Source organism: Macaca nemestrina, chromosome 19, assembly GCF_043159975.1.
Source record: "Macaca nemestrina isolate mMacNem1 chromosome 19, mMacNem.hap1, whole genome shotgun sequence".
Classification (NCBI taxonomy): domain Eukaryota; kingdom Metazoa; phylum Chordata; class Mammalia; order Primates; family Cercopithecidae; genus Macaca; species Macaca nemestrina.
The window spans coordinates 77643328-77655908 of record NC_092143.1 but is presented as its reverse complement, the minus strand read 5'-3'; the positions used below and the strand labels follow the sequence as shown (position 1 = coordinate 77655908).

The 12581-nt window shown below is 42.6% G+C and overlaps 1 protein-coding gene across 2 annotated transcripts in view; it reads left to right on the top strand.

Moving 5' to 3' along the window:
- The window catches only part of LOC105478856 (laminin subunit alpha 1), a 164823-nt gene that overhangs the window by 106521 nt on the left and 45721 nt on the right, over positions 1-12581 (top strand). For both annotated transcript variants that reach the window (XM_011736557.3, XM_024791959.2), the window contains exons 31-36: positions 967-1053; positions 1318-1511; positions 2852-2994; positions 5263-5352; positions 6985-7096; positions 8016-8175. In XM_011736557.3, the coding sequence (XP_011734859.2) occupies positions 967-1053; positions 1318-1511; positions 2852-2994; positions 5263-5352; positions 6985-7096; positions 8016-8175 (786 nt within the window). The remainder of the gene's footprint in view (positions 1-966; positions 1054-1317; positions 1512-2851; positions 2995-5262; positions 5353-6984; positions 7097-8015; positions 8176-12581) is intronic.

Here is a 12581-nt window from a genome sequence, read left to right as displayed (position 1 = left end):
TAAAATTGTGCTATCAGGAAGAGATTGTGAGGATGTGAACATTCGTGTGTGCTCAGAATCTGAGGTGTCCTAAAACACATGCTTTATTTTCTACGTATTTTGTTTCCACTGAAGTCTGTCCCTTTACTATTTTAAGGAGGAAAAAGAGTCAGAAGTGGTATGGGGCTGGTAACTGATGCTGGAAACTTCATCTTGCTAACCAGAAGGAACCAGGCTTGGCTTTAACCGTTTTTGTTTTTTATTGTCTCCAGTAGTTTGCATGCACCCAGCTCAGCCTCTAGATGGCGCATTGGTAATTTAAAACGTGAAGGCAGAGGGTAGAGGATGTTGAGAAAAAGGAGTAAAACAAAAGCAGAAATCCATGAATGAGGAGATCAAATCCCAGTCGATAATTACACTTTGAGAGGCTCTGTCATTTTGCTTCTGGTAGCCTACCACATAACTCCCTGCCTGCCTTTAGGTTCATTGATTCTCCAATTCCACCCTACTTCCTTGCCTTTGCTTCCCTGGCTTGCCTTCCTCGCCTTACATTACAGTCAATAAAGTTCTTTTCGTCAGCGTGTGTTCATCCATCTTCCCCGGCGGGTTTTCATGCTTGCTCATAGTTGTTTCAACTCTCTTACCACCTTATCACTTAGTAAGCAAAGACGTTTTTTCCTTGGGACACTCTCTTGTTGGGTGGCTAATTAGTGATAATCCCTAAGGTCAGTCTTCTTCCACTTAACATTCACATGATTGCCCCGGACAGGGTCTTATGAATGTCTTTTGGATACAAGATGTGCATGCACTTATTGATTACATTTATTTTCCTTCCTTTTGCCCAGTAGATTGTAAGCTCTAAAAAGCTATGTGTGATCACGTAACTTTGAGACCAGTATAGTGTATCCTAAGAGTAATGAATAAGCACTTTAAGGAAAGATGGAAATTGTGTATCTGAAAATTCAAGAAGAAATTCTTTTCCTCCAGTTTTAGTCCCACTTGTGTCTTGGAAGGTGACCACAATTTCCGTTGTGACGCCTGTCTCCTGGGCTATGAAGGACAACATTGTGAAAGGTACATGGGTGGATTGTCACGTGGAAATCCCTGGGTACTCTGTTTCTTTTATAAGGTGTTGGGCATATTTACTATAGTGATCTGGGAGCCATTAACAATTTGCATTGCTTGATTGAAATAAGACCTCATTACTGTTCCAAAACAAGTTTTCCCAAGGTGAATGGATCTGTGCTTTGCATTTCATTTGGTGCAAATGATTACTGTCGTGAGTTAGAAGCTGGTATTGACCATCCTATCTGTACGTATGTTCCTTCCTTTCTGTAGGTGCTCCTTGGGCTATTATGGGAACCCTCAAACACTAGGTGGCAGTTGCCAGAAGTGTGACTGCAACCCGCACGGCTCTGTCCATGGCGACTGTGACCGCACATCTGGGCAGTGCGTTTGCAGGCTGGGGGCCTCGGGGCTCCGGTGCGATGAGTGTGAACCGAGGCACATTCTGATGGAAACGGATTGTGTTTGTGAGTGTTTCTCCTCTAAATGTGTAAAGATGGTTTTTCCTCCCAAATGTGTTGGGAAAGAAGCGGTGGTGGCACACTAAAATGTCCGCAGGATACCAACCTCCTGTTTTATTTTCATTTTGTTATTTTCTAATCATAGATCACTGTTGCATCTGCTGAACTGAACCTTTCATCCGGTGTTTTCCAGCTGAGGCAGGAAGTTCTAAGATACCAGTTTATTCCTCTGGCACTCAGAGTGGCACAGTGATTTCAACTTTCTCGTTTAGTGGCATTAATATTTCCTTTAGTGGAGCCGGGAGTGATTTAGTGCGGGAGAGGAAACAGCTTTGTGGGGTTGTCATTTGTGTTACCCCAATTTCATGAGAGCTTCTGCTCTTGGCTATCATGGATTTTTTTTTTTTTTTTTTTTTTTTAAATGGAGTCTTGCTGTGTCCCCCAGGCTGGAGTGCAGTAGCGCAATCTCGGCTCACTGCAACCTCCGCCTCCTGGACTCAAGTGATTCCTCTGCCTCAGCCTCCCAAGTAGCTGGGATCACAGGTGTCCACCACCTTGCCTGGCTAATTCTTGTATTTTTAGTAGAGACAGGGTTTCACTACGCTGGCCAGGCTGGTCTTGAACTCCTGACGTCAGGCAGTCTGCCCGCCTCAGCCTCCCAAAGTGCTGGGATTACAGGCGTGAACCACCACGCCCAGCCTATCATGGACTTTTGTAAACTTTTTTTCCAGTTCTGATTTATTTTACCAGCAAGTGCATGAGATAGTCATCTTGGGATGTCTTCTCAGGGGTTAATGGGGAAGATAAGGAGGCCTGTTAGGATCATGGCATTGGAGGTCTTTTTTGCTTTGACTTTTGTGTTGATTATAGACACAAACACCCCCACTATTCTATCCAGTGTCCTTCACTTGTACTTGCGAAAGATGCATTTGCAAACTGTCTGGGGAGGTGACAAGCAGGCTGTGGAAGGGAATGCTGGGATTCAGTGCAATGGGTCCTAGTTAAAGATGAACCAGGCAGCATAATGATGGGGGCAGAAGAACGAAATGTGTGCCAGAGCTGGGCACCACTCTCGGCCTCAGCCGTTTCTTTCTGTGTGACCTCAGGGAAGTTACGTATCTGATCTGAGTCTTGGCATCATCATTGAATAGGGGCCTAGCACTTCCTGCCGTGACACCTATGGCACAGTTGGAGTGAGAATGAGATCAGATATGGTGCACGGGGTCTTGGAGTGTACTCTGACCGCATATGTCATTTTCACAAAACAGCTTATGCAACCCCATGAAAAAATGGGCAGACCACACTGCATTAACTTTAACTCTCCTTTTTAAAAATTTGTCTTGTAGCCTGTGATGATGAATGTGTAGGTGTGCTGCTGAATGACTTGGATGAGATTGGTGATGCCATTCTTTCTCTGAACCTCACTGGCATTATCCCTGTCCCATATGGAATTTTGTCAAACCTGGAAAATACAACTAAATATCTCCAGGTAGGTACTGGAAATATGGAGATGAACAGATACGTGTATCATTGAGGGATATAGTCAGTGGGAATGGTGGGAGTCATTGCATGTGTCCTCCCCGCAGTGTGAGAGCCCAACTTCCATCGGCCCCTGCGGACAGGTTTCCAGTCTTTCCTTGACTGTGACCAGTGACAGGCACTTACTTACTTATCTCACATGCTAGCTTGTTTCACAGTTGGCAGCTTTCATTGTTTGAGTGCTCCCTGGAGGACTCCTTATCAATGCTGTCCTCTGTGGCCCTCATTCTGCCTTTTGGGATAAGACCAAATCCACTTGCTCTTCTGTAAGACAACTTTGGGTGTTTAAAAACAGCTGCCCTATTAGAAAAGCAGAAAATAGACCAGGCACGGTGGCTCACACCTGTAATCCCAGCATCCCAGCACTTTGGGAGGCCAAAGCGGGCAGATCACGAGGTCAAGAGATCAAGACCATCCTGGCCAACATGGTGAAACCCCGTCTCTACTAAAAATACAAAAATTAGCTGGGCACAGTGGCACGCGCCTGTAATCCCAGCTACTTGGGAGGCTGAGGCAGGAGAATTGCTTGAACCTGGGAGATGGAGGTTGCAATGAGCCGAGATCGCACCACTGCACTCCAGCCTGGTGACAGAGCAAGACTCCGTCTCAAAAAAAGAAAAAAAAAAAGAAAAGCAGAAAATAAATCTGAATAGTATCTTCTTTAAAGTTGGCTCATACTGAAGATGAACCGTTTTAAGTATATTGTTGTTCACTTCACGAGAGTTGCAGGGCACAGAATCTCTCCTCCCTGGAAGACTGCATTAAATGTCTGGCAGTAAATCATAGTTTTATGTTTTCATCAACAGGGCCTAGGTCAAAAAAGGATGAAGAGTTAAGAAATTAACTTAGTAGACAGTGTCCTACTATAGCACTTATTTATTTTTATTATTTTATTTATTTATTTATTTATTTATTTTTTGAGACAGGGTCTCCCTCAGTCACTCAGGTTGGCATGCGGTGGCACAGTCATGGCCCACTGCAGCCTTAACCTCCATAGCCCAAGGGATCCTCCAGCCTTAGCCTCCCAGGTAGCTGAGACTACAGGCACACACCACCATGCCCAGCTAGCTTTTTATTTTTATTTTTAATAGAGATGAGCTCTCGCTATGTTGTCCAGGCTGGTCTTGAACTCCTAAGCTCAAGAGATCCTCCCACCTTGACCTCTCAAATTTCTGGGATTACAGGCGTGAGTCACCGCCCCTGACCCACTTTTAATTCTCATTGGAAAACAATGTGATTCTTAAATTTTGCTTTATATATGTGTTAGAATTTGACATAATCTATGCAGTGTGCCAGGTAGCAATAAAAGGGATGGCCATTTCTAAATGCCTTTTCTTAGATAAGAGCTTTCCTCAAACTTAATACTTCCTTAGCGGTGTGTGTGTGTTTGTGTGCGTGTTGGGATGGGGCTGGTTCTTGGATCCATCTTGATTTGCAGTGGTCTTTTAGGGACCGCTAAGAGATGTTTTTATGTTATACTTTCCTCAAATGTCACAAAGTGTTTTTGAAAAATGAGAGCTTTTAAATCTATTAAAAAAATAATATTTAAATGTTTTTTCCAATCACTACATATACAATCAGTATATTAATCTGCCAGTATGGGTCCCAGGGATATAACAATTTTCTATATATCAAATAAATATTTGATTTAAATTTTAACTCATTTTGAATGATTTGCTCTAAATAAACCACTTGTCCGTTTTCTTTAAATAACTTTTTGTGTTTATGTAAAGTATTCATTGAGTTTTAAGGTTTAAACAAAATCATACAAGAAATTAGAAGGATGTTGGCATAAATTAAGCACTTTATTTTTCTTTATTTTTTGTATTTATAAATCTTTCTTTATTGAATTCTTTTGTAGTTTAGCCTAAAGGCGTTTTTTTCTTAGGTGTTGCAATTATAATTAAATTTGTGTGACTCTGCTATTGAGATAAAGCCATAATTTTATCTGAGAATTGCAGCAGTATCAGATTCTGCTTATCACACCAGATTTTAAATTTATATCTATATCAGAAATATAATGCAAAGGATGGCAGTATGGAATCATGTCACTATAATCGAAACCTAAGTAAATGTGATCTATTTCTTTTTTTTAAATGACAGTTCCAAGGAAAGAATTTCTTTCTGTGAACAAAAAGGAAATAACAAGTGCTTCTTAGTTAAGAATCAGAACATTTTACTGCGAAGCATTATAATTTATTTCCTCCATTCTTCCTAGGAATCTTTATTAAGAGAAAATATGCAAAAGGACCTGGGAAGAATTAAGCTTGAAGGTGTTGCAGAAGAAACGGACAACCTGCAAAAGAAGGTAAATTCTTTCCATAACGAACGAACCAACCTTCCTCCAGGTACCTCCCATCAGCCCTCCTGAACAATTGCCTTGGGGCTGTCCGCAAGGTTCTGATTAGATCATGCCAGCCTCTTCCTCCCACGAGCTGTGCTCCAGTTACTTAATCATCAAATTGGTTTTGACCCTGCCAGTTTCTGTGGTTTAGTGGGAAAAGGCTCCCGACTTAATGTCTGTTGTCATCTCTGCTGAGGACAGAGTTGGGCAGTCTCTTAGCTCTGACTTACATTTTCTCCTCTGAAACAACGGGTGGGGCGGGGATGAAAAGATCGCTGAGGTTTCTTCCTCCTCCTAAATTCATTCAGTAATCAAGCACATGGTGAGCCCAAAAGCATGGACTGAACATCAGTAATGCTCTCTAAAACTTTCTGGGTGGAGCAGGGAGCGCACAGACCTCATGACGTGGTGTCTGTGCAACCTTCAGCCTTCAGGTTGGGGTGGTTCTGATTTTAGGGCTCTGAGTGGCAAGTGAGCTTGTTTTTATGTCATCAGGGAATTATTTATTCTGTTTAACCTGTGACAGGAATGGCATTTAGTGACTTAAAAAAGAATCTCGCCCTCTGCAGATGGTGAGGAAGGATTACTGTCAAATTTACTATTTTTTCATTTATGAATTTTGTATGTGCGTGTGTGTGTGTGTGTGTGTGTGTGTGTGTGTACTGTGTGTACTGTGATGCTGTATCTATACATATGGATGTCTAATCTCCATCAACACATGCACACATACACAAACATCACCCTAGAAAGTATAGTTTGGCTCCTGTTAATTGAGAATTAACGATGTTTTGGAAAGAGTTGAAGGGTTTAAGTTTGGGTTTAAGTACCTCATCAAGCAAACATTTGGTTGGAAATGATAAGCTGATTAAAATAAATTCTCTGTATCCATTAAAGAAGATTCTATTTGGTCTTGACTAGAAAATACTTTTAGACCCAGTCTGAGTTACTTTACATTCTTGGAAATTACAAACAACCTTTCCTTTTGCAAATAGTAAAAATCCCAGTAAAAATAACAGCTGAGGACAGCTAAGTGGTAGCCTCTGGGCTGCTGACTTCCTGGCTCTCGTCTTGTGTAGTTCTCGTAGCAGCCCCGGGAGGTAAGCATTACTGTTTCCCAAGTGTTACACACAATGCTTGGAGATGTCTGGGCCTATCCACAGCCTGGCAGAATCAGGTCTAAAATCAGCTTGCCTGACTCCATGTTCTTAACGCCTAGAGACTAATATTTCATAGGCCATACAAATCAGTAAGGTTTGCTTTCTATATTCTGTATATTTGGGTTTTAAAGTGAATCGAGGGCCTTCACAGTATAGACACTAGGAGACTCTGTAGTTTAATACACAATTAGCCTGCTTTTGAAAACATACCCATCTTTTCTTACGCTGAGTGAGTTGTAGATTATTTCATTAACTACTGAGTCCATTTATAACCCCAAAATATGAACCTCAGCTTGCATAATAGTGCTCATCTTTACTCTATATTCTGGAATATATGTTGTTGCTGATAAGCGACAACCACGGAATACTAAAGTTTGCATATTATTTAAAGTCAGACTCCTTAAAGTCAAACTAACCTGAGACTTTATTTTTCCACCAGCTCACTAGAATGTTAGCAAGTACCCAAAAGGTGAACAGGGCAACTGAGAGAATCTTCAAGGAGAGTCGAGACCTGGCCATAGCCATTGAGAGGTTGCGGATGAACATCACAGGTAGTGTGGGCAGCGTCTAGTTTGAAGTGTCTGTCCTTATCTAGTAAGAAGTCACTGTCGCTTTTTTAAACATATGAATAGATGTATATCCCTTGCATTGGGCTTTCTGGAACCAGAGGGACTGCAATAGTTTGGGGATCCTGAAATGTGTAAGCTTTAGTCTTTCACTGAGAGCTTTAGCTTTAAAAAATGCGTATTTCTTTTTTAATTTTGTGCATTACACCTGAAACTTAGATCCTAATTCTCAAGCCACGTTATGGTAAAGTTAGTATGGTAGCTCCCCATCCATTTGCCCAGAATAGGAGCTGATGGTATTTGGGACTTCAGTTTGGTACCAAGTATATCCATCGTATTAGAATAATTTAATCATTTCTCAGTTGGGTGTGCTGTGGCTTTTAGCATACTATTTTCAGTTTTCCAGCTACCAGAAATATATGATCACTCTTCTTTTTGAATTATAGTGTAAGGGCTTAAAAAGTACAGAATCCAATGCAAATCAGACTTTATAGGGCAAAAGGTAAGGAAATTATTAGAACAAATTATGTTTAATTAAAAAGTAGGATCAAGCATTGGTGGTTTATTTATGTCGTAAATATTTATTGAGAACATTTATTTTTCATGTGCAGATGTCTTTGCCAGGTACAAGGAAATGCTGAGGTTGACACCATGTCCCTGCCTTTAGGGAGTTTATTGGTGCATGGAAAGACTTTGAAATAGGCCAGTAATCCCAAGTTCATGGATGTTTAGTTAAGGGATATACAGAGTACATTGGGATACACCAGGTGGCCTGGCCTGGCATGGAGGTCCAACTCAGCTTAGGTAAACAGAGCAGTCCTCAGCAGAGAAGTGTCTAAGTTTTTCACTTGCTACTAGCCACTTTTCAGAGGCTTATTAAATGATTGGTGAATTTTCTCCATAGAAATTATTGAAAAGACCACTTTAAATCAGACTTTGGATGAAGATTTCCTGCTACTCAATTCTACACTTCAGAGCATGCAACAGAACGGGGCATCTTTGCTGGAAATCATGCAGAGAAGAGACTTCACACAGTTGCACCAAAATGCCACTCTTGAACTCAAGTAAGTTCCCAATTACCGTTCACAGTGCAACCAAGTAGAGAGAGAAACTTGCATGCTATCTCCAAAGGAGAAGGAGGCATCCTGGAAGAAAAGTGCTCACTGGGAATGGAATATCCTAAGAGAGGAGAAGGGGCCCTGTGGTCAAGTAAAGGAAGAGGTGGTTACTGACCCCTCCAAATATAGAACGGTATAATCTGTGCAGCCCATATAATCTATCTTTGTGCTATCATGCAGTGGCTTCTGTCCTTTTCTGTGATTCTGGATGTTTCCACCTAGCACAAACAGCAGAGCCTCATGGTACTATAGACCAAGGATAAGGCAGTAAACTCTCATAGAAAAAAATCGTTGGTGGCCACCAATACCATGAACTCCAAGACAGGTCAATGTTATGCCAGAATAATTGAACTCAGTTCTATACGAAAGTACAGTTACATTGAAACCCATGATGTGAAGTGACACAGAGATCACAAAACATTCTTACATACAGTCACAAGGAGTTTGGAGTTTCCTTTCCAGCTTTTATCTTAGCATTTCCATACAGGTATTACTAGCACAGGCTGTGTCTCTGCCAGGTTGTAATGAGTGTGTGAAGTGCTGTTATAAATAGTTACTTGACACTTCATTAAAACTTTGTTCTTGAATTTCCTATCTAAACTATAATCAGATGAAATGATATAGTCCTGTGAGATATTTAAACTTTAATATTTTGCTATTTTAAATTATGTTGTGATGGACTTCTTATGCAAATGCTTTATCTATTTTTCTATATTGAAATATCAAATATTTATTTATACTGTATATATCTCATCTTTTTCTGTATTTCAGATTATTATCAGGGTAGATATTAAGAAGTAGAATTATTGGCTGGGCACGGTGGCTCACACCTGTAATCCCAGCACTTTGGGAGGCTGAGGCAGGCGGGTCATCTGAAGTCAGGAGTTCAAAACCAGCCTGGCCAACAAGGCCAACCCCGTCTCTACTAAAAATACAAAAATTAGCCTGGCATAGTGGTGGACACCTGTAATCCCAGCTACTCAGGAGGCTGAGGCAGGAGAATTGCTTGAACCTGGGAGGCGGAGGTTGCAGCGAGCTGAGATCGTGCCACTGCACTCCAGCCTGGGCAACAAAGCAAGACTCCGTCTCAAAAAAAAAAAAAAAAAAGAAGAAGTGGAATTATTTAGTCAAAGAATTTGCATTTTGAGGATTCCTAACATGCGCTTCCAAATAATTTTTTAAATATTTTTTAAAAACAACGTGCACTGCCACCAGCAACACACTAGAGGGTTGGGCATGTGGCCTTTTTCGTCGTAGAACATAATTTTTGACGTTGTTGATTTGTTAGGTGAAAAACAAAAGGAGGTGTTTACGGTTGGATGGAGTTTGGAGAGAGGACTAGTAATCTAATTACTAGAATAATAGGGTCTGGAAAGGGCTCTGAGAGAACTAGGATCTAAAGGCCTTGGGGGGAAATGAGAGGAGGGTGTGGTGCCAGGAGACGGGCGTGAGCAGCTGTCTGTGGAGCCCCTCCTCTGTGCCAGGAGAGTGCCAGCTTCTCTTCTCACATTGTGCTCTGTGATCATCTCAGTCTTTCCAGGTAGGGTAGAATCCAGTTGAGGAAACTGAGGCCCAGAGAATATAAGTAACTTGCCCTATGTTAATTAAGCCTCCAGGACAATATGAAACCTGACCACAAACCTGAATCTGTTTGAGTCTAAACCCTATTATTTTCCCACCCAGAACAAAAGGAAGTACCATTTGAGACCCAATCCATAAAAGATGGGCAGGTGGAATTTGGACAGTCAGAGACATCGAGGGCCTTTCAGGGGCAGGGAAACGAGATCTCAGTCTAGCATAGGTGGAGAGCCATTGAGTGAGGGAACACTGGAGCCAAAGAAGCTCAGCTGAAGTTTGCATCGAATTTGAGAGGCAATGGGGAGTGGTCACAGAAGCCAAGTTGAATGTTAGTCCTGCAGCCCCAACTGCACACTGAGGCTTCAGCTGTGCTCCTCTTGGGCATCTCCAACCAGGTCTTCCCAGGACCTGCCCACCCTGGAGGTGACGCCCCTGGGTTGGACTCTGCTCCCTAACCTTCCTCAGCCCCCCACACATCTGAGTTGGTGGGGAGCATGTGAAGGATGGAGATTCCCAGGCCCACCCTGCAGATCCTAGAGAATCATTTTGTGAGGCTGTCCCTTCCCACCGTTACCCATCTGAGATCAGTGCATTCATTCATTCATTCATTCATTCAGCAAAGTGACCTGAACCCTGGCATTGTGCCAGGAGTTGGGGACATACAGGGGAACAATAGAGCCTTTTGCCCACTAGGAATTCGTGGTCCATTTGGGGAAAGTTTATTTTCTGAATATGTACTTTAAATACAATAAGAAAGTTTAAAATAGAGGTCAAATTTTCATCTATAGGATGATGTTACTATCTAAACCACAATCACATGAGATGATACAGTCCTCAATGACTTGAACAAGATTAACCCCCAAAAGCAAAACAAAACAAAAAAACCCCAGCACTCTTCATTAGCTTCTTCTAGCAAAATTGACAGAGGAAACTGGTGTTTCTCAAGCTATGTTCCTCTACAACACTAGTGTCCCATGAACTCCTAGGCAGATTCCTTAAACAAATATTAACCTTCCTAGGATCTGCAAGGCGGGCCTGGGACTCTCCATCCTTAACAAGCTCCCCAGCAACTCAGATGTGTAGGTGGCTGAGGAAGGTTAGGGAGCGGAGCCCAGCCCTAGGGCGCCGCCTCTAGGGTGGATGGTTCCGGGAAGACCTGGTTGAATAGCCTGAAAGGAGGGGGAGAGGCAGGGCCAGCCCCCACCTCCACCTGTTCCCCTCAGTGCCTCCTGACCCTCCCCTACTGGCGACGGCCTCTACGACCCCTTTCTCTGTCACTGCCGTTATGGTTTCACTTGGAATAAAGTTATTAATAAGATTGCTGATCTCTCTAATTTGCAAGTAAAAATATTACTAAAGAGACCTTTTATTTTAAAAGTCAAGAGTTTAAAATGTATTCTCTGGCCTCCACTTTCCAATTTTCCATAGATAATCCCTATATATATGCCATTTCAAGTTACATGGATGATTTTAGGAATTATCTGCTTTTTAATAATAATTCTTAGAAAATTGGTGGTTCATGCTGAAGCATGGCAATCATATAGATGAGAAGTTTAGCACACAGACGGATTGCTCTGCATGGTGGGTTGGGGGTCTCCAGGACTACCACCACATTCAGAGTTTCACCAGGACCCCCAGGATCCAGCATATAACTGTACTTACAGCTAAGATTTATTAAGGAGGTCCAGCCAGATGGGACAAAAGGACACAGCAGAGTCTGGAGGAATCCATGAAGTCCTCTCCCCGTGTGGGATCCCGGAGAGCACTCCTCCCCCAGCAAGAAGAATGCAGCACCATGTGTGTGATGTTTGTGCCCAGGGAAGCCTGTCAGAGATTCTGTATCCAGGGATTTTGTTGGAGCTGTACTGGTAGGCACCCTCTGCCTAGCACATAGCAAAACTCGACTCCCAGAAGGAAAGCAGGTGTTCAGCATAAACCACGTTGCTTGGACAAACAGCCCAGGTAGTGAGCTACTCTTAGCAGTTAGGGATCTGTGGGAACACAGCCCACCTCACCAGCAGGCCTTTCAAAGGAGAGCGGGCTCCAGCCTGCCACGTTGACTCTTTGCTACACACTTTGGATTATTGTTTGTAGCTGTTTTTCAGATGATTTCCATGCTGGTATCTCAGACCTATTAAAATACTTTTATTTATTTATTTATTTTTATAGTCTCCCAGGCTGGGGTATAGTGGCACGATCTCAGCTCACTGCAACTTCCGCCTCCTGGGTTCAAGCAATTCTCCCTCCTTAGCCTCCTGAGTAGCTAAGATTACAGGCGCCCGCCATCATGCCCAGCTAATTTTTGTAATTTTGTATTTTTGTAGAGACAGGGTTTTACCATGTTGGCCAGGCTGGTCTTGGACTCCTGTCCTCGGGTGATCTGCCCGCCTCGGCCTCCCAAAGTGCTGGGATTACCGGCGTGAGCCACTGTGACCGACCAAAGATACTTCATTAAAGAAGCACATTCCATGACACAGTGTCTGCTTAGGAGAGACAAGTTCTGTACTGCAGGTCTTCTCAAAGCTTTTAGTACGCCCATCAGCAGCCCCGTGGAGGATCCAGCTACGCTTCTTTCACCCTGGAATATTTGTTCAAGGAATCTGCCTGGCAGTTCTTGGGACACTGGTGTTGTAGAGGAACATAGTTTGGGAAACACCAGTTTCCTCTGTTAATTTTGCTAGAAGAAGCTAATGAAGTGCTGAGTGGGTTTTTTTTTGTTGCTTAATCTTGTTCAAATTATTGAGGAGTTTGTCATTCACGTGATTGTAGTTTAG